The 27,488-nt window shown below is 35.6% G+C and overlaps 1 protein-coding gene across 1 annotated transcript; it reads left to right on the top strand.

Moving 5' to 3' along the window:
* The first annotated feature begins 168 nt into the window (after positions 1–168).
* On the top strand, positions 169–27,138 carry exoc5 (exocyst complex component 5). Its single transcript, NM_001113796.1, is given in 18 exon segments — positions 169–229; positions 604–698; positions 7,769–7,916; positions 10,224–10,418; positions 12,583–12,647; positions 14,604–14,632; positions 14,727–14,836; positions 14,941–14,985; positions 15,098–15,238; positions 17,627–17,709; positions 17,848–18,057; positions 18,143–18,290; positions 18,371–18,479; positions 20,236–20,356; positions 20,448–20,534; positions 20,617–20,725; positions 22,651–22,866; positions 26,723–27,138. Coding segments are annotated over 18 exon segments (2,127 nt in total). The 5' UTR covers positions 169–202; the 3' UTR covers positions 26,912–27,138.
* Positions 27,139–27,488: the final 350 nt, after the last annotated feature.

Raw genomic sequence — 27,488 nt, 5'->3', positions numbered from 1 at the left:
CTGATCCCAGACCTGCCCTCAAGAGCATAGCCTACGCATCCTCACCCTGTATCCTGTCTTTCTATTTCCGGCCCGGTCATGGCAGCTGGACGCAGGAAGCAAATGTTTTCAGAATAGATATAAACAATAAGGAGCAAACTCGAAATTACGTGGTTTTAAGGAGGGTTTGCGGATTTACTGTTGGTTTTTGGCTGCTTGAAACATGGCTACGACAGCTCAATTATTCGAGGTGGGTCTATTTTAGTCAAAGATGTCCCGAAAACTGTCACGGTCTGCATTACAGCTTGCAGAAAACGGTTTATGGCTTATAAATGTGCGTCACGTGCTGTTTTTTATTAACGTGTTATATTTAACGTCAACGTTTAGTTGTGACATAATGAATGATGCATGTAGTAGTAAACACTAGTCTTCAAATGTTAGCTGTTCTGTTTTGTGTTGTCATCATCTGTGTTTACCAAAATTATAAACCCAATGCTCATTTCCGCCGTATAAACAGTCATTGTCATTATTTATTTGTGCTTGTCATTTTGCGTATTCTTCTTCATTATCATGCGATTTATAATTGCATATATATTTATTTTTATCATATATTTGTTTTACCAGGAGCCATTTGATGCTGATGAGTATATTGAGAGACTGGCATGGAGAACACCTGGAGGAGGTTCCAAAGGAGGTGCTGAGGCATTTGACCCTAAGAAGTGAGTTACAGAATATTTTATGATTGTCATAAACGTACTCGAGCTGTAAAACGTCAAAGCATTCCTGACTTGCTATTTGTTTCTTGTGAAGTTGAAAACCTAATAACATAAAGCCTTATACCTAGTTGTTTGATAGTAGTTTTGAGAACAAACATAGATTTCCTTATGTACAATTTCTTTCTTAAAGTTGATACGTGTTAAGGGTTAGGCATGGGGCGGTATGAGTTTCTGATGATATGATAACCTTGGTTAAAAATAACACAGTTTCACAGTATTGTGATTACTACTGTAAAATCTATTCTTTTTAAATGTCTGTGTAATAAACAAAAAATTTTTCCCCTTTGAATTTATTACATCTCATTTTGAGAAACATTTTAAAATATTTTGGGACAGCAAAACATCCCAGCAGGATGTCAACATGATATCAGATTGATGTTGTACCCAACATCGTGGGACATTGCATTTTGTTTGGAATTTAAAATCGTGTTGACGTCAATATCCAACATCCAACCCAAAATCAACCAAATATCAATGTCTAATGATACATACAACTCGATGTTGTATGGACATTACCACTATGACATCTAGTAGATGTTGGATTTTGGTTGCCATACTTAACGAATAAATGTCAGTATTTGACGTTAATATGACGTTAAAATGTTGACTCGACGTTGGATTTTGGCTGCTTTCCTACACAACCTAAAATCAATCAAATATCAATTTCATTTGACGTTGTCATTGGACATCAATTTAACCTTGTACTTAGATGCTGGCTAGATATTGAATTTTGGTCACCTGACGTCACAACCAACATTAAACCTATTATTAGCGTCTTATGATGTTATGTGCCTGCTGGTATGTCAGTAAATAATTCAAATGAATCATTCAATCATTCTGCTCTCTTCATTTGTTCCAAAAACACAGATTTATGTACAATTTAAAACTAAATATTTGGAGGTTTTTAAAACTAAATTTTTAGTTTTTTAGGACAGCAGTATCTCCAGCAGAAAAGATATGCAAAGATGCTGTTTTAAATTGTAAATAAATCTATGTTTTTGAAACTAATAAAGACAGCAGAAGTCAACAATTCATTTGAATTATTTAGCCTGACTTGTGTACTGCTCCAAAATATTTTAAATGTTTCCCAAAATAAATTATATTGGGTTCACATTGGAAAAAAGTTTTAGTTTTTTACCCAGACATTTAAAAAAAAATTTAATATATTTATTGTTTATATAATTAGCATCAATTGCAATACCGTGAAACTGGGATGTTTTTATCCAAGGTTATCATACCTGCAGAGCCTTATACAGGCCTATGCCTATCATGCACATACTTTAGGAACTGTATAGCAGAAAATTTAGGTGGTTTTAATACCTTGACTTTTTCAAACCGTAGTATACCTTGAAATTGATTATCACCCCATGTCTATTTAGGATAGTCAAAGGGATAGTTCACCAAAAGGAATCTTCTGCTATTAATTATTAAGCCCTGTATCTTTTCAGTCACCTTTATTTTCAGACCACAAAATAAGATATTTTAGATTAAATCTGAGAGTTCCCTTATCCCCCATATACAGCAATTGTCCTTAGATGTTCAAAATCCAGAAAATCCATTGTCAAAACATTTCATGTGACTTTAGTGGTACAACTGTAATTATACAAAGCTCCAAGAGCACATTTATGTGCCAAAAAACAAAAACATTTTATGCTGCTGACTCTATTAACATATACATAAAGCGTGTTGTATTGCTTTATTTAAAGTTGTGCTGTAATACTGAACTCGAGATTCATTTTTACAAAATTTAATAGTAAATCTAGTCGCAATTGCAATATCTTTCGCCAAAAATTGCAGTTTGATATTATGCCTGAATCGCGTAACCTTAATTGGAACTACAATAGGGTGAGTAATTATTAACTGAATTTACGTTTTTGCGTGAACTTTAAACTGCAGAAAGACTGTTCTTTGTGTTTTTGAACATTTAACAACTAATAGCACTTAAAGTTTATAAACTTCCACAATGCTTGGACAGATTTGTGAACATAAAGATATTGAAATAACAACATCTAAAGAAGACTTACCTGTGGTACACACACATCTAAACTTTTTTTATCTTTTGCCTTGCAGAGCTGCCTTCAGGTGGCTTTGCCTTGTCTGCTATTGTTAGTTTGGGGAGAAAAGGATAAAAAAAACGAAAATTCAGTCATAATTTACTTGCCCTCTTTTTTTGCTGAATTATCCCTTTAATTAAAAAATATTAAAATAAAAAAAATAAAAAAACTTTTTGACTTTCTTTTATGCCAATAATCATTACCAGGTAAAGATCATGTTTTTTTTAGACATTTTGTTAATTTCGAACTATAAATATATCAGTCTTGATACTTGATTAGGGCGATGCAGTGGCGCAGTAGGTAGAGCTGTCGCCTTACAGTAAGAAGGTCACTGGGTCGCTGGTTCGAACTTCGGCTCAGTTGGTGTTTCTGTGTGGAGTTTGCATGTTCTCCCTGCCTTCGCGTGGGTTTCCTCCGGGTGCTCCGATTTCCCCCACAGTTCAAAGACATGTGGTACAGGTGAATTGGGTAGGCTAAATTGTCCGTAGTGTATGAGTGTGTGTGTGGATGTTTCCCAGAGATGGGTTGCGGCTGGAAGGGCATCTGCTGCGTAAAACTTGCTGGAAAAGTTGGCGGTTCATTCCGCTGTGGCGACCCCGGATTAATAAAGGGACTAAGCCGACAAGAAAATGAATGAATGAATGAATGATACTTGATTAGCAATATGCATTACTTAGAACTTTAAGGGCAGTTTCCCAATATTTCATTTTTGTTTAACCATCAGTGGCCAAATAGTTTCATCTCATCAATGAAAAGCATATTTATTTCATTTTTGATGTTGTATAAATCTCAATTTAAAAAAATAATGACACTAAAACCCAACAGTTTACAACAATTTACTGAAAGTTAATCTTACTTATTTGAAAGAAGTTTTTAAACTCAGTGTTGAAGTTAATGAGTTCATTAAATACTTCATTACCTCAACTTAAATGGATTAAGTTCACTTATATAGATTAGTTTAACTCAAATGGTTTGTTGCAATCGGTTTCCTCAAACGGTTTGAGTTGCCTTAACTTATTGGGTTTTCCAGTATTTGGGTGATTTGAGTTTTCCTCATTTATTGTGCTCAAATTGCTTTGTTTACTCAAATGGATTAAGTTCACAGAACTCATTAGGATTAGTTTTTAAACTTAAATGATTTGTTGCAATCGGTTTCCTCAAACAGTTCGAGTCACCTTAACTATTTGGGTTTAACAGTGTAGTCCTGGTCAAACATGATTAGTGTTTCTTTAAAAAAAAATAGAGAGAGACCTTACTGCCCTGGCATGCATGATATAGTTCTTCAATGATATATTTATTACCATATGATTTAGTTTTTAAAAAGTCTTAAATGCTATTTTGCAAGGTATTAATTTTGATATAATTTTTGATTATGCAATGAATGGTTGAATGGTATAGTTTGCCTGAATTAAAACTGCGAATATTAATATGCTGTGTATTTTATAAAATCATTAAAATCATGCCAGATTTGACATCATGCTGCTTTGTTTACTGCAGTAACCAAGGGAACACTGTTATTTCTGCAGCTCTATAGGTGCCACCCTGCTGAATTAACTAGATTTAATAGATTTTTATTCAGTATATGAATAATGTTTTAGTTTTGTATTAGTTTCTTACAATAAAGTTTAGTTAATATACTGTAAGTTAAAATCTCGCTAGTGTTTCTGGTTGAAACCTAAAGTGGTTGTAAGGTCTTAAAATCTATAGGGTTCTGATTAATGTATATACTCTGTTAACAGGGTAATTAAATTCAAAGTTTTGGAAAAATTGAGGGCGAGTAAACATTAAAAATATGAAAGATGACTCTCAATGCATTTTAGAACAATTGTCAATCTTGTAATCTGCAAAATATTTAATATATTTTTTAAGTTTGACGAGTCAATTTCAGAAAAAAAAAAAACATTAAAAAGACAAGAAGTTTACTTCAACACACACAGACACAGCGAAAGTGCTTTTGACTGCCAGAGCAGAAACATCGCCCCAAATTTTACACCCAGCTCTCAAATAACCGACCATGAAGAGGCTGTTGTGAGCTGGGCAAACCATTGACTTACAAATGATGGAAGAGAACAAATTTGAGGGGAAAAGATGGAGAGGAAAAAGAACTTAAGCTGCCAGCAGCGTTTAGGGAATTACGGTGATATGAGATTATATACTCATCACTTCAGAATGTTTTGCTACCACCCAGAGAATCCAAACTTGCTGAGTTGGAGCTTTTTACTTTGCTGTCCTACAAGTTCTTTGAAATGCAGCTGACGAAGCTTTTGGTTGTATGCGTGAGGTTTCCTAAATATACGCGCACAGCACCGCTTTTTTATGAAGAACCACAATTTATAGTAACAGGCCATTAGCTGATTTGCTGCCGAGGTAAGTGCTTATGCGATCTCGACAAACAAGATGCTCTCCCTGGATGCTTTTTTTCACTTCACAGTTTGAGATCAGTCTCAGATTTTTTCAGAGTCTATTTGGAGAAGTATTCATGAAAGATAAATGAATCTCAGCCCAGTATATTCTGATCCCTGCCGTTGAGCTGGTTTCAGGAGCTGGGAACAGCTTCAGGCGTTTTCATGTGATTGGTCAGGTTTTATAGAACGTTTCCTCACAGATTACATGCTAGCCAAGCTAACTTAATTTGGGACGTAAGCCTACATCTCGCAAATCAAACTGTGAAATGGATCCTTTTTCAGTGTTCTGTGGGCACAAAGAGTGTTCTTTGGAACGCTCGCCGTAGCCTCCACTCATGTATAAAAATGACTTCAGAGTTCTGGTTCAAATCTACTTTGTCAGCAGTTCTCCTTTTATTTTGGCTATAGCTATCCCTATAGCCCATCTGAGCCATTTTCAGCTTATAGAGGCATCTAAAAGTATCTGAACACTGTGAAAATACATAGTTTTTATGATTATGTGTTTTTCTACTTGCAGTTTGCTTGAAGTTTCATTAGCTATTACAATATTATAATTTTATACTTATTTGGAAATGCATTTGACACCACATACAGCTAAAGACAATGTGATTAGCACTCCTATAAAGTTTTAATTCTTTAAAAAAATATTTGCCAAGTGAAGTTTAAAAGAGCAATGCAATTTCTCACAGTATTTCCTATAATATTTCCTTCTTCAAAGTCTGATCAAAGTCGGCAAAGTTTGTTTGGCTACAGAACAAACTGCTGTAATCTATTGACTTCCTAATTACCTGAACTTGCCTAGTTAAATTAAATTAATTAACGTGGTTAAGCCTTTAAATTGCACTTAAAGCTCTATACCAGGAGTGCCCAAACTTTTTTCTTATAAAAGGCCAAAAACTGAACTTGACAGAGGTCTGTGGTCCGAAGGTAAATATACCAAACTGTATTACATCAAAGTTTTCATGAGTAATTTCCTAGTTTTTAAAAATAACTAGAAAACATTGCTTTAAAATTGTATTAACTAATACAGTGTCATAAAAATCAATTATAATGAATTTATTACAGTAAAAACATCAACAATCCCAATTATAACACTGAATAAACTAAGCTGCACATGCCTTTGCCTTGAGTTTTTTGACGATATCTTGTGCAATTTCCACCTTCCATCGAGTGACCGTATTTACATTAAAAAAATCAGAAACAAAACAGATTACAGAACAAACAGAAGGTTGCATTAAATTTAAAATGATGATCTCTGTTCAAAATATTTGCCCCGACCACCTCTCCATCATTCTCCCTCTCTTCTCAGATGGGACGGTGGGTCAAATCAAATGATAGCATGGGCCAAAAGACAAGTACTTATTAAAAATACTCCTAGCAACCAGTAAGAAAACTGTGACTCGAAAGTGGCTACAATTGGAACCCCCTACAAAATCTGAATGGTTGGATACCATATCTATTGTTCAAAATATGGAACGGATTACTTTTTCTTTAAAACTACAAATGGATAAATACCTGCAATATTGGGAGAAATGGATTGTACTTATGCCTTTACACAGTATAATCTGATTTATATATGTATTTGTTCATGTGACCTGTAAGGAAATATGTGACCTGTCAACCGTTCATTTAAGTTCTGGTGCTTTATTGTATTATTTACTTAATTTTATTTTTATTTTTTAACCTACTTTTTGTATCTCCTTAAAAGAAATAAAATTAAAGTATAAAAAAAAAAAGATAGCATGGGCCAACTTTGTTCTGCGGGCCCTACTTGGGGCATCTCTGCAGTATACTAATGTCTTGCAACATGTATAGTAAAATATTATCTACTATCATCATTGTAACAACTGAAGAAATGCATTTTGTAATTGGTTACTAAAACTGTTTAAAATTTTGAAAAAAGTGTACATTTTCTTAAAGAAAATCTGACTGTTTAAATCAATTAAATGTTTTTTGTATTGTCTCAAATTAATAATGTTACATTTTGCTCATCCTATTAATAGTGTGACCAAATCCATATAGTATTTAATAGTATTTTGTTTATCAAAGACTTTATTTAATGTGTCTTGTTTAAATATAATTATTTCTTAACAAAATCTTACTAAACCTTCCAAAACATTCTTCTTTTACATCATGAGTCTAAACCACAAAAAATGTTCCAAAAAAAATTGCACTGACCAACCAGATTTACTAAATCCCTTTTCACCCATGTTCATTAGTTACAAAGCAAACCTAAATGTTATGTTTAAGCCAACTTGTAAGGCTTATGGGACATGTATGTAATAATAAATGATAGTGGTAATATTGCATTCATGTACTTTGTGTCTGTTGGCACACTTTTACGTTTTAGAATATAGAAGTGTTGTGACACATAATTAGGTTTTTGCTGCAAATATGACATTGTAAATGGACTTCAGGGGAAAAAACGTAATGCCACAAATTGAACTGTAGGTTCATATTTGCTTTAAAGTGTTTAAAGTAATATAAATGCTTGTTAAGTCAGAAATTGTCTTTTGCTGCCTGCAGCTCTTTAATGTCAAATCTTTTGTTCCAGGTTGCTGGAAGAGTTTGTGAACCACATTGAGGAACTAAAACTGCTGGATGAAAGGATCCAGAGGAAAGTGGAGAAGTTAGAACAGCAGTGCCACCGTGAAGCCAAGGAGTTTGCTCACAAGGTTCAAGACCTTCAAAGGAGCAACCAAGTCAGTCGTCTTTACATTTGTTTGCATTTGTTTATTTTTTAACCTGTCAATAGGTGTTTGAGTAACTATGTGTTACGTTATCATGAATGACGTTAAGGCCTAATTCAGATTTATACCTCTACGCCTTCCCCTTGGCCCTTAAAATAGAATGTAAAAGGGTTGGGATGAAAATATTCCCCTAATGGTTCGTTTCCACTGAGTGGTACAGTATGGTATGGGACCAGTCATCTTAATTAGGCTTGCATATCCACTGCCAAAAGGGTACCAATACCAATTTGGTGGGTATGGTGTAAGACAGAAAGTTTCAATGTCATTCTCGCTCTAGGAGATTTCAAACTAAAGCTGTACGGGTCATTCACATATCATACAAGAAACACATCTCACAAAACAGATGCTTTATACAGATAAATACTTGTGTAGAAATGTTCATTACTTAACCTTAATATGAATATGATTTGATTATAACTGCATATCAATGATAAGGCAAAATAGCCTACTTTAATGTCTGCAATTATTAAAAAAAATTTAAATAAATGCAACATATTTGAACACATACAGCCACTTATAATCTCTGATACAGTATATTACCAAATACAGAAAAGCTACACACAATTGTTTAGTCCTCATTTGGGTTCAAAAACAACACACAACATACAGCCCACAGTCAGTGCAAACCTCTCATCTGTATCTTTATTCTTTACCAGCACATTTAATTTCGTCATTTCCAGTTCATAATAGTCCAAAAGCCGATGATAATAGTTAAACATGGCAGTTTGTTTATGTTTTAGTTCGCTGAAAGAAGCATTTGCTTCTTTGTATTTTTTTCTGGCTTCTCCTGTTTTTTCGCACATCACTCTTACGTTTGTCTGTTCCTGAAAGGATTGGGTGTCAGAAGCACTTTAATAATCGAGAAAGCAAAACCGATCGCATTTTAGACGGCCTTGTAAACGACCACAGGGCAAAGGGTGGATTCTGCTCTTTTAGCTATGTCGCTGTTTATCAAGATGATGACAAGGTTTGTTTGAGCTCGGGTCAACCATGGCTCATGATTATATGTATTTTATTATTACGGTGTATTATCTCAGCTGTGTATTTAAAAATTTTGTTTCCTTTGTTTTCATTCTTCTGCTTGTCCACGAGGTAGTGCACGTCTTGTTCCTCCTACTGGATCCTTTTGTTGTGCTAGGTACCCTTCTGAAAAAATACCCAAAAAGTGGTACGGTTTGCTTTTAGGTACCTTTTGACTGTGGAAATAGTGTACCGTACCACACCACTGAGTGGAAATGGGCCATACAAAATGGGACACGACTATTACTACTACTATTACTACACACACATGTATGTCTTCACTAGCTCATACATCACATGAGCTATTGTCTGCAGTAGTCATTTTAGAAGTGTAAGCACAGTAATGTTTAAGAGATGACTTTCTTAAAAGTTTTTTGCATTGTGTTTGGAAGTAAGCTGTTCATTTTCAGCTCTAAAGTGTATGAGCCTCAGGGTTACTTCAGGCTTTCCTGTTACTTGGGTCGTGTTGGAAGAAGCACAAAACTGTATTGTGTGTATTGTCACAGTGCTCGTATGGATCTAACCACAAAAAAAAACCAACATTAATGTTGTACCGTACATGCTGTAGAAAAGCTAATTTCCTGCCACCAGACTTTTCTGGGCAGCCATGGTCTAATGGTTAGAGAGTTGGACTTGCGATTCAAAAGTCGCAGGTTCAAGTCCCGGTACCAGCAGGGATTGTTGGTGTTAAACTCCACCTCAATACCATGGTTGAGGGGATTCCCTTTGAGCAAGGCACCGAACCCCCAACTGCTCCCCTGGTATGTGTTTATGGGTGTAAGTCGCTTTGGATAAAAGCATCTGCTAAATGCATTTTAAAATTGCAACAGTTATTAAAAGAGTCGATCCCTTTTTAATTTTGTTGTTTTTTTTTTTTTTTTACATAAGATCATGACCGTAGCACATTAACACCATTATGACTGTATATGTTGTGTGTCAGATACTTGTTTGCAGTAAAAATAACTTGACATTTTGAAAATTTCTTTTTACATTTATTGGTCTCCTTGCTCTCTTTTCCAGCATGTTTTTCTGGTGTAGCTTGTAATGCGGTTCTGAGAAATCTCAATTTGCAGGGCTATATATCACATACCCCTACCCCTATACATCCAAGCAAAAGAGATATTTGGACACTCCTTCAAGTGAACGTGTGTATTGAGGTGTAGGGGAAAGTGAAAGGGCTAAAGGTAAATGTGTCTGTACATGTACACTGTATAACCTCCACTTTCTTGTGATTCAAAGGTAGCCTTCCAGCACTTCCAGGAGTTGGATGAGCATATCAGCTATGTGGCTACTAAGGTGTGCCATCTGGGAGATCAGCTAGAAGGAGTCAATACCCCGAGACAGAGGGCAGTGGAGGCTCAGAGACTTATGACATACTTTAACGAGTTCCTGGATGGAGAGCTGCGCAGTGATGTATTCAACAATCCTGAAAAGGTCAGATTCAGACAGACTGCCTAGTTTTACTATATCAAACAAGAAACACATTCAAAAAAACCTTTTTTGTTAAAAAAAAAGTGTTGCAGTCAGTTTAATTTCAAAAACGGGGGCAAGGACACAATGTTAAACATTCTATTCTGTACTAACTATTTGCATGATTAAGGTTAAAATCTTTAAATGAAACTCTGTATATCATGAATATATATTTACAGAGACCTCTGATGTATTGATTAAGAGATTGAAGATAATGTGTCATATTGCTAATGCTTTACCTGATAGATTTGCTGACAGATGATGCTGACACCTATGTGCATACATATTTAACATTCAGCAAATTGTGAAAAAATGACTTGTTAGTGGCTGTTTAGCATGAATGTTTGTGATGGTGCATTTGAGGCCTGTTGTAGCATAATTTATGCATTATAATAATATATAATTGAAAACAACACTGCAACTATTGAATACTTTTAGAAAGAGTTTACAATTGACTAGGTATGATCTGCCTTAAGCCTCATTCAAACTACCAGCAACATGCAGTGAAAAAGCAGCTACCATTCATTTCAGTGGACAGCTAGTGACTCCTGGCGATCTCCAGCTGCATACGCTATAGCATCTGTTGGCAACACAACGTTGAGAATCTCTTAATTTTATGCAAATGAAGAGCGACTTTCTTGAGCAACAGCTAATACAGTAGGAGCAATCACTAGATCTGCAAATAAATAGGCGAAATTACAGAGCACCTGTTTTTTGCTCACATTTGTAATTGAACATTTTATGTAGTAATTCCATTCATATTTAGTGCTTTCCCATCCACAATTTTTATTTTTAGCATCAAGAAAACAGTGTTTATCACACAAACGTTACCCAAGCAGTTCCATTAGAAAGCCCACTAGCCACTTCAGTTTTGCCCCCAGTCAATAGGCACCTATGAAGTGTGAATGCAGCTTTACTAGTTCAGTAACCAACTATTTGTTATCAAGCACCTCGAGTAAACATTACATTATAGGCCAGATCCGGTTGAGTAACTGTGACTATGTATCCACAGGGTTCAGATATTTTGTGAAAGCAGGACTTTACCGGCAGCTGTCCAATGTGAAGTTGTAAAGGGTGCGACAGTTGCCGCCAAAGCTACTGAAATTTAGTTTGCAGCAGTGATATAATGGATGCCTTAGGCTAATATATGTGCCCTGCTTAGATGTTGATGTACGCCAACTTAATTGGAAATGCCACTTTATAAGTTAATCTCTCAAGTTACTCGGTAATGATGTGGCCAACCCTGGGTGGCAAGTCTTACATCTTCTGATGCTATTAGCACAAGGCCACCAACATGCTTCCAGAGAGCCATGTGGGAATATACCCGCCAGACTTTTCAATATTTCTCAAGACGCGCACGCCTCCAGAAGAGAAAAGAGGGGAAGTGAGAGGAGCTGCCGGTGAATAGCTGAGAGGGGGGAATGGAGGGAAGGGAAATGGAAGGAACGAAGGCTGGGTTAATCCCTGTGAAAGGGAGGGCCGGGCCCAGGCAGCGAGGAGACAAGCGCCGGTAAAACCCCCTACTGCTGGGAGACGGCTACATCACTTACATGGGATTTAGCTAATCTTAGCTGGGGGACAGATACTTAGAAAACCTCGGCGAGAAGAGTGGAAAAGGGATGGATCCACCTCACGGGAGCACAATAATGATGTTAGCTGAGGCAGGCAGGAAAAGGAGAGTGGGAACAGAGGATATGTGGACGGCAGGGCCTTTCGCATCACCTTTTTCTTCTCTTCGTCCATCTGGCTTGAAGGGAGAGGTTGGGGGGGATCTTGTCGGGGTTCTGTTTTGGCCTAGACCTCCTACCTGCCTATGGGGACAGATTATGGGAGGTGATTTACTGAGGGATTATCTATAGTCAATTCTTAATAGTCAAGAGTGAGCGTAAGGTGTTGGCTGGGCCGCGACTGACTGACAGGAGTTAAGGTTTGATGAGGTTCAGGTGTGCCAGGCTGAGCCGAACTCTTATCATCCTTGTAGTGGACGAGAAGGGTGAGGGACAGATTTACCGTAAGCTGATCGCCAGATTTAAGGGTGCTGCCTCTGGCTCCTGTTTATATTTTGAGATGTCTGTCCTGTAGTGACCATTTTCTGTCTCTCACCACAGTCTGTTCTCATCCTACACAGATAAAAGAAGCTGCAGACATCATTCAGAAGTTGCACCTGATCGCTCAGGAGCTGCCATTTGACAGGCAAGTCACCTGCAGATGGGCCTTATTGGAGGATTGGTGTGTTGTTAAAGTTATCACATAAGAAGTCATCAGTGACTGTCAACACATGTTTATGGCCAAAGTATAACTCAGTTTTTAATACACATGCTGATTAGCATATTTGTGCAGCTTTAAGCAATATTTATTTTTCAAAGTATACACTATATGGTTAGTGTATGTGCGTATGAAAGCACTAAAATATTGTTGGGTATTTATTGTTGCAGATTTCAGTATAATTTCAGTCTGTTTTAACTGTGAATCAATGGTCTGGGCTAGTGTTGCTACTGTATCTTCAGTAGCTTGTGAAAAAAGTGATGGAAAAAAATCAGTGTGTGTAAACTGAGCATGTAGAGTATAAAAATTGGGCTAAGTACAACAAAATTTATGTCATGCCATGCTCAACATCTGTGTTTCTCAACCACGTTTCTGGTGGACCACCATCACTGCATGTTTTGGATGTCTCCTTTGTCTGTCACACCCATTACACCTTTTCCAGTTTCGGCTAATGATGTGAATTAGGGGTGTTTAGTTTAGGAGACATTGAAAATGTGCAGAGCTGGTGGTCCTCTAGGAACATGGTTCAGAAACACTGCTCTACATTAATGCTATTGCATACATGTAAAGTTTTTCACTTGTAAATTCTGTGCAGTTAGCATTGTCACTTGCCAATGTCAAAATAGTTCCTATCAGTATTTTTTTACTTGATTTTTTTCTCTCTCCCTCTCTCTCTTCAAAAATTGTTTCCTGTAGTACCATTGCAAACAGAATTAATTAAGACTGCAATATCCCAGGATTAGTGTAAAAGTAAATTTAGAAGATTGGCAGGAGGATGATGCTAGATTACTTTCATTTAAAACACCGCAACTTGGTTTCTTTGACGAAATACCTAAAAAGTCATTCTATTGTCTTTGTGTTAAATTTTTTAATTTAAAATCTTTGAGATATTTTGTCGAAATTAGCACCACTCCAAATGGATGTTGGAGGTCATTATATAAAGTACCAATTGAAAAAAGAAGCGGAGATTTACAATGGCGGATATCTGATTGGGTATTGGCAACAAATCGTTATAAGAATCATTTAAATCCGGTACAAGGAGATGAATGTATATTTTGTGGCCTTTCAGAAACAATGGCTCACCTATTTATTGGATGTTCAAGGCTTTTTAGATTGTTTGACATGTTGAGAGACTTGTGTCAGAAATTTGGATTCATTTTTACAAATAGTCTTTTTATCTTTGGACCAAAATACAATGCTTTAAATAAGAAAAAAATTGTTTTAACACATTTTCTATTAGGTAAGGCAAAACTGGCAGTATGGTTGACAAGAAAAAATAAAATGCTGTTTGACAGCAACACTGATGCTTTGAACTTGTTCAGAACTTTGGTAAAAAGCAGGCTAGTAATGGAGTATAAATATTATGAATTGGTAAATGATGTTGATTCTTTCTTTCTTGTATGGGGTGTTGAAAATATTTTATGTCAACCTAATGAAGTAGGAGGTTGTGATATATTGCTGTAAATTTGGTGGTATTAGTTTTTTTTTATCATTGTTTTATTATTATTTATTTTGTGTGTTATTGATTATTATTTTTTTTGTGTGTATATACATTTTTTTGTAATTAGCTGAAATTGTTTTACAATTAAATACAGTTTTTGAACTGTTCTAATTAAAGAGTTGTTAAAAGTCTCCTTAATTTTCCTTTTAAGGAAATATAACAGAACACACTTCAAAGAGTGAAAATGCTTTGGCCAAAATAAAACATGCTCCGTGCACATTGTTTATTGTGACTGCGTCTGGGATCCAAGCAAAAGATCAAACATGTTTATTGTGTTCTCTCAGTGTTCATGAATATTATTTTGACTCTCATGAACCTTTGTTCTAAATTTTCTTTTCTTCTCTCTTTCCAATGTTTATTTTCCTTGTTACATCCATACTCAGATTTTCTGATGTCAAAGCCAAGATAGCAAGTAAGCAGTTATAGACTAAACAAGAAAGATATTTGTTATTTACCGATCTGCAAAATATGCAGTGTTTAACATAATCCCTGTGATTGTTTGAAAGGTAAATATCATGACCTTGAGCGTCAGTTGATTCAGGAATTCACAGCAGCTCAGAGAAGAGGAGAGATTGGACGCATGCGTGAAGTAGCAGCAGTCCTGCTACATTTTAAGGTTTGTTGGGAATATAGTGAGCGCCCTCATTATCCTTATAGTTTCATTGGAAATTTGTTGCTAGTATAATCAAAAATGAACATTTCTTATTTGATTTGTCACAGGGATATGCCCACTGTGTTGATGTCTACATCAAGCAGTGTCAAGAGGTGTGTTTTAACTGCAACTATGCTGTGTTTTGCTGCTTCTCATCTATCAAGAGAATTACGTTTTAGGTCTGATATTTGATTTATTGCATCTCTATTGTGTTTTGGTTTGTAGGGAGCATACATGCGGAATGATGTGTTTGAAGACATTGCTATTCTGTGTCAACGGGTTAATAAGCAGGTTGGAGAAGTCTTCTGCAGTCCAGAAACGGTCATGGCTAAACTCATTCAAAGCATCTTTGAGAATAAGATACAGGTATGTACAGTCAGATAAATTAACCTATTAAGAAATGAGGTAACACTTTATAATAACAACAAACTATAAATCATTTATTAAGCATTAGCAAATAGTGAATTCATTATCTGTTATGCATTAACGCTACAATAATAAGCGTTTGTAAGCATTTTATAACTTTATAACTAATAATTTTAGTTCCATAGTTTGTTAATGATTTATTTTTCATTACTAAATTAAGCATTGCATTATTTACAAACCATTTGTATTTAAGAGTAGTTGAGGTTTTTTAGGATCTTTCAGAATGAGTTAGTAAATGATTAATAAACTATTGAAATCAACGTTTATATGTCTTATTATTCAGGCATATATTAATGGTTGCTATGTATGTTAATAAATGCTTTATTAATTCAACTTCATCTAGTTTTGGGACCTAATCTAAAGTGAGGACTATTTATGCTTTATAAATTCCTTATAAATGACAAATAAAGGCTCAGTTAAATTCTAAACAGGACAAATGAAATTATTCATTTCTATTCATTTAAAGATACACAAATGAAACTGTACTTCAAATGAAAAATAAATCTTTGCAACCTTATTAAAATAAAAACACTGTAGAGTTTAAACATTGCATCTTATATTATTATTAAATTATTATATTGATGTTGTTTTATCCAGTTTTATGTCATATTTTGACACTCCTGTTTATTTAGCAATGTTTAAACTTTACAGTAATTTTTAGTTTTTTAGATAAGATTGCAAAGATTATTGTTCAATTGCTTCTGAGCCTTTAATAGTCATTTATAAGGTATTTATAAAGCACAAATAGTCCTCACCACAGATTGGGTCACAAAACTGCATGAGGTTGAGTTAATAAAGCATTTATTAACAAATTAGTTAACTATTAGTGTATGCCTGAATAATAAGATTTATAAATGTTGATTTCAATAGTTTATTAACCATTTACTAACTCATTTTGAATTATCCTAAAAACCCTCAACTACTCGTAAATACAGCTGGTTTGTGAATAATGCAATACTTAGTTAAGGATTTCCATTTCATTACTAAATTAAGTATGAAAATACAATTATTAAGCACTTTATATAGATGCTTATAAGTCAAGAACACAGCATTTGTAGCTGCAGTTATAAACTGCTTAGTGACGTTTATTAATGTAGAGTTAATGCTTAACAAATTATGAATTCACTAGATGCTAATGCTTAGTAAATGATTCATAGTGTGTAGTTATTATAAAGTGTTACCAGAAATGATGGTATCACTTAACAAATTAGTTTTGCCTGGTGGCCAATTTAAAAAAAAAAAAAGTAAAACCACCATGAAACTGAATTAGCAAGAACATTTTCTTCCATATTGTGACGTATATCTGATCTGAGTGTAGCAGATTATTTCAAATGAAAAAAATGTAGGCCATGGACTTTAATATGGATTGAATATGCAGATATTTAATATGCAGTGAAACTTTAATAAACTCCTGGTGAGAATTTTCATTTCATGCTGGATTTATAAGAGGCAAATTAGCCATATCTAGGAATCAGAACATTCTAAAGAGTCAGGGCAGGCTCTTTTGACTTTGGCCAATTAGAAACCCCACTGAAAATCATACTTTTTTTACATACGTTTTTTTTTTTTTTTCTTCATAAGCAAATTATTTATAAATCTTAATAGGAAACAACATCCCACCTTACGGCTAGTTTCAACTACAGAATTTTAGGTTTGATTTGAAAAATCAGAGAATAGTCAGCCCTCTGCTGTCTATGTGTGAACCACCTAATGACGTATCAAAGAGGCTCACTGACGCAAAAAACAAATGTCTAGAATGGCAAATATCTGGACCGGTCAGCTGTCAAAGAACAAGTGATGAGTTGACTGTTGAGTTCACTCGCTCTAAAGAAATGTCTGTGATTGACTAAAATGATCATTGATTCATGCTCTCTGTTGAGTGACACAGATGCAATCTTTAAAAGCAATGTCTTATCAGCTGGACCGTGCATATATGAATAATCCACTAATTGACGCAGCTTTCAGATGCTCTAGTTCAGTGGTCACCAAACTTGTTCCTGTAGGACCGGTGTCCTGCAGTTTTTCGCTCCAACCCTAATCAAACACACCTGAACAAGCTAATCAAGGTCCTACTAGGTATACTTGAAACACCCAGGCAGGTGAGTTGAGGCAAGTTGGAGCTAAACCCTACAGGGACACCGGCCCTCCAGGACTAAGATTGGTGACCCCTGCTCTAGTTAACGCTCACAGAGCAAAAACCAACTACTGCTGAGGGCTGGCTGCCTTTCTGACAGCTGAAATTCCATTATGAAGAAATAGATTACCCATGCTTGAACTGTTATTTATCTGTTATTTAAATAACCCTATTAACATATTTCATAACTTCAGGCTCATGTGAAAGAAAGACTAGATGAGACGCGCAACTCTGATGTGGAGCAATACCTCAAGAACCTCTATGACCTCTACACAAGGTATCAATGTATATTTCTTTTTAATTTCACAATTACTGCAATTGTTCAGTCTGCTATCATCAGCTTCCTCTGCCTAGAAAGCTTTAATGTGTCATTTATTTGCTTAACCCGTTTTGAACCGTTTTTTTTTTTTTTTAGGACGACAGCACTGGCTGCTAAACTCACAGACTATAACTTGGGCTCAGACAAGCACACATTTCTATCTAAGCTGATAAAGAATATCTTCTCCTGTTATCTGGAGAGCTATATAGACATGGAGCGGCAATATCTGCAGAACCGCAGCGGCATGATTCTTCAGCGCTATTATGATTCCAAGAACCACCAAAAACGACCTGTAGGCACTGGAAGGTGAGGAATTGTTGGTTTCTTTGGTTTCTTTTTTTCTTATATTTCTCTTACCTTTATTTTCCATCTTCTCTTCTCATGTCAACAGTATCCAGGAGCTAAAAGAGAGAATCAGACAACGCACGAACTTGCCTCTGGGACCCAGTATTGACACACATGGAGAGACTTTGCTCTCACAAGAAGTTGTGGTCAACCTTTTGCAAGAAACAAGGCATGCCTTTGAGAGATGCAACAAGGTATAGGAATTTTCATCACTGCTTATGATACCTGAATTTAGAAGTTGTGGGCCTTAAACATTGGACTGTCTTTGTTGCAGTTGTCAGACCCAGCAGATCTGCCAAAGAATGCCTTCTCCATTTTCCTGATTTTGGTGGAGTACCTGTGTGTGGACCATATAGACTACGCCCTTGAGATTGGGCTGTCAGGTACAGTATAATGTTTATTGCAGGGTTCACACAACCATGGATTTTCTGGATTATCATGGAATTTTAAAAGATCTATTGCAGGGATTTAAAATCAGGATTTTTTGTCTAAGTCATGAAATATGGGATTTTTGTGTCAAATTTTAGTTTACATTTATTAATAATTGTGGTTTTTTTTTTTTGTTATTTCAGACCTATTGTTATGGTTGATTATGGTTGTTAAAGCTATTTTTCAGCTCCATTTTATTAATTTTATGTTAATCAACATATATCCACTTAGATTAAATGCAGTGAGCAGACTGTACCTGTTTACTAAGCCAAACATTTCAGCATAATATACATTTTAACGAACATTTCAGGATAAGGATACAGGCGGGAATGCAGCAATCGCATTCAAGTGTGCGCTAAAAGCAGACCAAACAAGTGTACTGAGACCTGCTAGAAGAGGTGGTCTCGATACTCTTTAAAACAAACTCTGGAGTGGTTTGATTGTGATAAGATGTGGCTTGAAAGTGTAGTTTGTTTGAAGTGATGCATACAAACAATGACCAGGGAAACGGTCATAATCGCATGTACTTGAAATAGCAGTCAGTCCTGCTTCTTTTAAATTACAATGCAGTCATGTCTCCATACTTCCATACTAACAAGTATTGTGTTGTCTGACTTCCTTATTTTTTGTTTTCTTTCTGTAGAAAAAAAAATGTTTTTTTGCGCATATTACATCTGGTATTTTATTATTATTATTATTATTTATATATTTTTATTTTTTTGGGTCAAGACTTTTAGTGATTTTCATGGCATAACTCTGAAACTTAATTAAATACTGTATACAGTAGACAATACATTTGGCATCGTAATCCATTTGATCATTAATATCAACCTCAATTAAAATGTCTAAAATCCTAAAAACTAAAGTAATTCTATTCTCGCAAATATAATGAACAAAGCTAAAAACCAAGGGTTATTGTAAAAATGATGCTTTAATAAAAATTTCAATCAAAAATGTCAAATTATAACCATTGGAGTGAAATGGATACGCCAACCTAATTAACCTTTTATGCCACCAAGCTTGATTTTAAACTTGATGTATCCACAAGTTCAACCAAATAAGACTTGCACCAAATATGAATTCATTTCGTCGGGCAGTGTGCAATGCATTTTTAAAAAGAACTTTACTTCTTCTAAATGCAAACATATCCATGAGTGTCTTGCAAATGTATTCATTCATTCATTTTCTTTTCGGCTTAGTCTCTGTATTAATCTGGGGTCGCCACAGCAGAATGAACCACCAACTTATCCAGCATATGTTTTACACAGTGAATGCCTGTCCAGCTGCAACCCATTACTGGGAAACACTCACACACATAAACTATAGACAACCCAGCTTACCCAATTCATCTATACCACATGTCTTTGGACTTGTGGGGGAAACCGGAGCACCCGGAGGAGAACATGCAAACTCCACACAGAAATGCCAACTGACCCAGCTGAAGCTCGAACCAGCGACCTTCTTGCTGTGAGGCGACAGCACTACCTACTGTGCCACTACGTCACCCTCCAAATGTATCCACAACCTGTTTATTTTATACATATTTGCAAACTTCTTCAGCCTCATAATAATTTTCGCTAAAAGTACTTCAATAGTACTTCACCAGTTTACTTTACCTGACCTATTTTCTTTTTTCTTAACCAACAAATCAGAAGAACATATTTAAAGTGGACTTATTATTCTGTGTGATTTGTGTTCTGACTTGCACAGCCATCCCATCTGCAGATGCCAAAAATGCCAACCTCTACTTTCTGGATGTGGTTCAGCAGGCCAACACAATCTTTCACCTCTTCGATAAGCAGTTTAACGATCATCTTATGCCTCTTATTAGGTCAGTTTGTCCCTCTTTGTTTCACTAGCTTCTATCATTTTTTTCCCTGTGACTTTCTTTTTGACATTTGTCTGAACTTTGACTCCTATAGCTCCTCTCCTAAGTTGACGGAGTGCTTGCATAAGAAGAAAGAGGTGATCGAACAAATGGAAGTCAAGCTGGACACTGGGATTGATCGGTTGGTTCAGAGTAATCCTTGACTTCATTGGTGGCACTGAATGAAATTTTAGTGAATTTTACTCAAGTTTCTTTGCTTTCAGGACACTGAATTGCATGATTGGCCAAATGAAGTACATCCTGACCACTGAACAGAAGAAAACCGACTTCAAGCCAGAAGATGAGAACAATGTCATGATACAGTACACTACAGTAAGATCTTAAAATCTTGTTCTGTATAGTAATTTACTCTGAAGAACAGGCAGGGAAATTAAGACTTAAAGGGACGGTTCAACCAAAAATCATGTTATTATTGCTTACCTTCATGTCTTTCCAAACCCCTGAGACCTTTATTTATCTTCAGAACACAAATGAAGATATTTTAGGTGAAATCTGAGCTCTCTAATCTTCCATAGATGGCAGGACTCATTCAGACTCCAGAAAAATATCAAAAACATCCTAAAGACAGATCATATGACTTTGGTGTTTCAATCAGAATATTATCAAGCTACAAGAATACTTTTTTGTGCACATAAAACAAAAAAAATAATTACTGTAGTAGATGTTTTTTTTCTCTTTGGTGTCGGTTTATTGTGCACGTTCATGTCAGCGTCTGTGCTTTGTTTCAAACAGAGTCATTTTTCATAGTTGGGTGAACTAACCCTTTCAGATTATTGTTCAGAGCTGAGCGATATGGAATTGGATTATTTATATAGTATCTGCATAATGTTTGTTGACTTAATCAAGCAACATTTTTGAATTTCCTTAGGAAGGAATGCACTTTGTGTGTATTTATTAACACAAAGTTAAATAAAACTTGGGTCCTTAAATTGAAGCGTTTCTGAACCAAATTCAATTATTCTGTCCCAGGGCTGTACAGTTGATCATTTTAGCATCAATATCTCAATGTGTGAATCCACAATAGTCACATTGCACAACGTAAAATGTGGAGTCATTTCAGTTAACCCATAAAAAGTGAAAGTCTATCAATTGTGTGTGTTTTTAAGACCTGGGAAGGCGTGAGCATTTGTTTGAAAGCATTTGGGAATTATAACATTTTTGCTGTAAAAACTAATTATTTCTGTATCTGAATACTGTTAGACTCCTTATAAATTTTCTATTGTATTATGAATGATTGCAAATAACTTTTATTATTATTATTATTATTAATATTATTATTATTATATAATTTTCTTACTTAACAGGGTGGACATTTTGATATAACATGGTAGAGTATTTGAGGGACAAGCTATTCACCTTATTCTTTGCATATGAGTGAGTGCAGCCATTTGAATCTTTTTTTTCTTGAGACTTCCGGTCTCAATCACTTCCATTCATTTTATTTGTTGAAAACTGCTCGTTATACTACTTGATGTTGCAAACTGATAATTTCCTATCATATTATTCTGTCGGTATAGTCATGCAAACACTTGTTTGTAGAGTAATTAGTTTGACTGTTTTCAGCCGTTTATTATTCGTAGTCATCTCTCCCAAATGAAACTAAATCAGAAGTTCTAAAACAATAGCAAAAACGAGCACACTTAAAAGAAGGTCAATAAACCTTTATTGAATTTATTTAAAAAAAATAAATAAAAAGAAGAGACAATCTGACATGTATTAAAATGCCAATATTTTATTCTGTAAAGGTCAGGTCACAAATTTAAAATTAAAATAAATCATAATGGCCATTTTAGAGCTTGAAAAACTACATGTTTTTATTATTTTTTTTCCACCAAAGGATCTGTTCCATCAAATAGTACTTTCCTAACACTTGTGCAGTTAAAGAATTGGTCTAAAAATAAATACAAACATGTGTAAATGTTTTTCATCGATTTCTTTTGAATTGCAAATAAATGCAAAAATTAGATTTTACTCAAACGCATAACTATAAATTGCAAATCCTGTGTGTCAAAATAACTAAAACTACATGTTAAAAAAAGGTTAAACTGGTGTCACATAACCTCATTTTGGTGTATTGTCAACAACATGTCTAATTATAATGTTTGATTAATATTTCTGTACAAAACCATTTTAAAAATATGAAATCAGGGCTGAGAAAATTGTTCAGACCTAGGGATGAAGGTCATGCCTGATTATCCTGTGTTTAATACACCATCTTTTCTGTGCTCTTTTTCAAGGCATGCTCAAAGGTGTGCGCCTATGTGGGGAAGCAGGTGGAGCGTGTGCGGAGGTCCATGGATGGTAAGAATGTAGACACTGTTTTGACGGAGCTGGGAGTGCGCTTCCACAGGCTCATCCATGAGCACCTGCAGCAGTTCAGCTACAGCTCCATGGGTGGCATGCTGGCCATCTGTGATGTGGCAGAATACCGCCGCTCTGCCAAAGATTTCCGGGTAAGGACCGGTCAAAGGTCATGCCATTGTGTAAATTTGACCCTTTTATGATTTTAAATAATGAGTTTACCCCAAAATATTAATTCAGTCATTATTAACTTAATCTTATGTTGGTTTATAAGACTTTTGCTAATCTTTAAAACAAGAATGATTACATTTTTAATTATTTGAATTGAAAGAAGTTCCTTCTAAACTTTGACTCTTTAAATAGACTCTTAGAAGAACCACATTTGTGGCCCCACAGAACATTTCAGAACATTTTTTGAAATTATCATTTTTTTAGTGTTAAGAACATATAGAATATAGAATTTTTTAAATAAATTTTGTGGAGTCCTTTGAATTGTAGAGCGTGTTCTGGACCATTAATGCCAATAAAGAAGATTTATTCACTAAAAGTAAGATCTAATAAACATTCAAAAATGATCCATACTGTAAAGACTATATTTTGTAGAGCTACGTAAAGTTGAAGTCAGAATTATTACCCAAAATTTAATAAAAATAATTTACAATTTTTTAAATATTTGCCAAATGATGTTTAACAGAGCAAGGAAATTTTCACATTATGTCTGATAATATTTTTTCTTCTGGAGAAAGTCTTGTTTGTTTTATTTCGGCTTCAATAAAAGCAGTTTTTAATTTTTAAAAAAACAATTTAAGGTCAAAATAATTGGCCCCTTTAAGCTCAATTTGTTTTCGATAGTCTACAGAACAAACCATTGTTATACAATAACTTGCTTAATTACCCTAACCTCCCTAGTTAACCTAATTAACCTAGTTAAGCCTTTAAATGTCACTTTAAGCTGTATAGAAGTGTCTTGAAAAATATTGAGTAAAATATAATTTACTGTCATCATGGCAAAGTTAAAGTAAATCAATTAGAAAGGAGTTATTATATAAAACTATTATGTTTAGAAATGTGTTGGATTTTTATTTTATTTTTATCTCTGTTAAATAGAAATTGGGGAAAAAAATAAACAGGGGAGTAATAGTTCAGGGGGGGTTATAATTCTGACTTCAACTGTATATGTTTTAACTTGAGAGAAGAGATTGAATCAGAACCTGTAAGACAATCTCACGACAATTCATAACATTTTGATGTAGTGGCTGATTCTTATGAATTCATACAATCTTATTAGTACTATTTAGTATGATTTTCACATCCCCAATGACGGTTGGGTTAAGAGGTGGGGTTTGGGTGCCACACCTTCTTTTTAAAATCTTACATTTTTGTACAACTGAATTCGAACAAATTAGTCACTAAACTGACAAAACATAAAATAGTTCAGTTTCCTCGTGAGATCAGGGTACAACCAAGTCATTTCTGGGAAGGTTTTACTTGAAAAAGATGTCTCACCAGATTTCTCACTTTTAGGAGCTTTCTGGTTTAGTATATTTAAAATTGTTGCTTATTCTTGTAATAGAGTTTTTATCATCATCATCACTCCAGTCTTCAGTGACACATGGTCCTTCACAAATCATTCCAATTTGCTGATTTTCTGGCTCCTCAAAATAAATTGCATTTAAAATAGTATTTTCTTTTTGTCGTAATACAATTGAATAATATTACTAATTTACTGTAAGTTGTAATAATTACAGTCTTTTATATCTGCTAAGTGTGATCGAAACAAGCTGGAAATTAGTTTTTTTAAGAAGATATAAATAGGCTAAGAATTTAAAGTTTAAAATGGTTCTCCCCTATTCACTACTTCATTAGCAAACAGAGCTAAATTAAACTTCCAAGCACAGAAATGTGTGACGATTGTAAACAGCTATATTGTAAATTAAATTATTTTCATGGTTATCAATGTCTTTAAAGGGTCTGTATGTAAAAATGTAATATCTTTTTTTATTGCCCTTGCTTGTGATGAAACGTACATAATTATAATTACATTACTGATTTCTGTGATGGACTTTTTGCCTCATCTTTCAACATGGTGCTGGTGAATTCGAAAAGTGTACGTTAAATGTGGTAAATATGGTATCTCATAAGTAATATGCATACCTGTGGTAGCAGACGTTGCTGGCTGCAGTTCACTTAACAACCATCAGTGTCAATCATGATAACAATGTTTTCTGAACATTTTCTGAAACATTTTCTGTTCACAAAGCTCCTTTAAAGCAGCACTGTGCAAGTTTTTGGCCCTAAAGTGACTAGATTAATTAAATAAAAAAATCTGCCTGACACCTGAAATCATGCATTCAACTTTGGATGAGCGACCCGGTACACACAGCCATTTATAGAGAGACTGATTGGGCTGAGCTGAACACCCACAGGCTTACATTTGATGGCTTGAACGTAGAGGCAACTGGCTGCCATTTGTGTAACATAGAAGCTGTGTCCGAAATGGCATACTTCCCTACTATTTATGTAAAAAGCAGTATAGATGCATTCCATTTTTGTCTTGTTCAATGTGAATGCACTGCTCATACTATTCATACTACAAAATGGATAAAAGTACGACATGAGTATGAGATTTGGCATGCACCTTATACAAGCCGAGTAGTATGCCTAAAAAAAGTATACAAGAATGACCAAATACTTCCAGGAAGATTCTAAAGTGATAATTCAATCGATGTTACACCATCTCATGAAGTGAGGCAAATGACGCGGATAGGTCATGTGATAATGACAAATGGTGGATGTAGTTCATCCAAATTTCTATTCACACTTTATAGAACATGGGTGCCCAAACTTGGTCCTGGAAGGCCAGTGTCCTGCAAAGTTTAGTTCCAACCCCAATTAGACACACCTGTGCTGGCTAATCAAGCTCTTACCAGGCTTTCTAGAAACATTCTTGAGGGTTTTTTGGGGCAAGTTGGAGCTAAAATTTGGACATACCTGGTATAGAACATACTTTTCTAAAGGTTTTGTGGTAAATTCAAAGTCAAAGGTAGTGCCTACACTAAGGGTGCTTTTACACTTGGTTTAATTGTCTAGACCATACCCACATTCGATTGTCCCTCCTTGCCACCTTCTCGGTTGGTTTGTGTTCACACTCTTTTTTCCTTCTATATCCCGGTATGCTTGCGTCATTGAGCTGCTGTTTTGTTTATGGCTGCTGCTAGGTGACGGTCCTGAAAGCAAAGCGCCAAAATGGAAAAACATAAGCACATCCTGGTCATTCTGCTTTTACTGAATCGTTTGGTTTTGGACATCTAGAAAGCGACTTGTATCCGTCTGCCACAAAAATATTATAAATGTTCAGAACATCACGCAATGTCTGCAGAAGCTTTTTTTGGAGGAGGCAAGCAGACATTATCACTGTGCTTCCCCTGGTACAGTACGTGATACAGAGACACACACACACACAAATATGAACGTTGTGAAAACGATAGTTTGTTGTACTGTTGGCAGTTCACTTCCGTTACTTGGTATGATTGCATTCATACTAGAAGTGAACCGGACCAGAGTTTGCGTAAACGGTACCCCAGACCACCTCTTTCAGGCAGACTTGGGTACGAATCACGGGTGCGCACCCAAGTTCAGAAGACACATTCACACTAGCTAAATGTATACTCTGATGTTAAACGAACCTGAGTGTGGACCAAAAGTGCTAGTGTGAAAGCTCCCTATTAGTAGGCAGTTTCAGACACAGCCAGACTGTTTTACAGTACCTGGTTGGTGGAGATGATTTCCAAACGAGATTGAGTCGGCTTATGTCAGTTCTCTCAGGATAGCCAACAAATGCACAGGAACAATTTTTACAACACTGAAAACAGGCAATTGCATTGAACAACCACAAGGGGAACCGTGAGAGAAACTTGCATAGTGTTGCTTTAAATAAATTCAACAGTTTTTTTCCCACATCAATGCACTAAATTGTTATACTAACAGCTGCATTAAAATCCTCCACAGGTTCCACTGGTACTCCAACTCTTCGACACACTTCACGCTCTCTGTAACCTTCTGGTCGTTGCACCAGACAACCTCAAACAGGTGTGCTCTGGAGAGCAGCTCACCAACCTGGACCGGAACCTCCTCCACGCTTTCGTTCAGCTCAGAGTAGACTATCGCTCAGCCCGACTCGGCCGGCATTTCAGCTAATGACCGCCCAATTCCCCGCCTGCCGCACTGCCGTCCATTCAGAGCTGCAAGAATCACAAGAGGCCAATCTGGAGTGGCGTTTGAACTGTCTTTGTCTATGATTCAGTGTGGAAATTACACTTTGTGTTTAAAGAACAAAAGAGCAACACTTCTCAAATTGCTCCATTTTAAATTACTCATTTTGTTCAACGTGCACATTTTAATACAAGCATTGTGTTCTATCTCAATTTACTCCTTTTTTCTGGAAAGAAGATACAGCGTAGGATTGAGAGGTGTTTTGTACATTTCCCCTATGTTTTTGTCTTCTAATATAGAGAGGATGATATTAGATGAACTGAGGTAGACCACTTGAAAGGGGTTGGGTGGTCAAGAGACTTATATACTTTGATTTTGTTGGTGCCAAATTCATCCTGTGTGGCTCTTCTGGGATAAAAATGGGTTTGTCCAGCTCGTCTTACTCAGGCTCTTGTGCACACAGGGCTTTACAGAGAGGACAGTTACTGTTTGCAGCTGAACAGTGCAGGTGTTTAACAAATGTTGCCATGCTGTAGAAGAAACTTTTGTCCTTTATTCATTT

The sequence above is a fragment of the Danio rerio genome, chromosome 17 (assembly GCF_049306965.1).
Source record: "Danio rerio strain Tuebingen ecotype United States chromosome 17, GRCz12tu, whole genome shotgun sequence".
NCBI lineage: Eukaryota > Metazoa > Chordata > Actinopteri > Cypriniformes > Danionidae > Danio > Danio rerio.
This window is presented reverse-complemented; position numbering and strand designations above follow the sequence as displayed.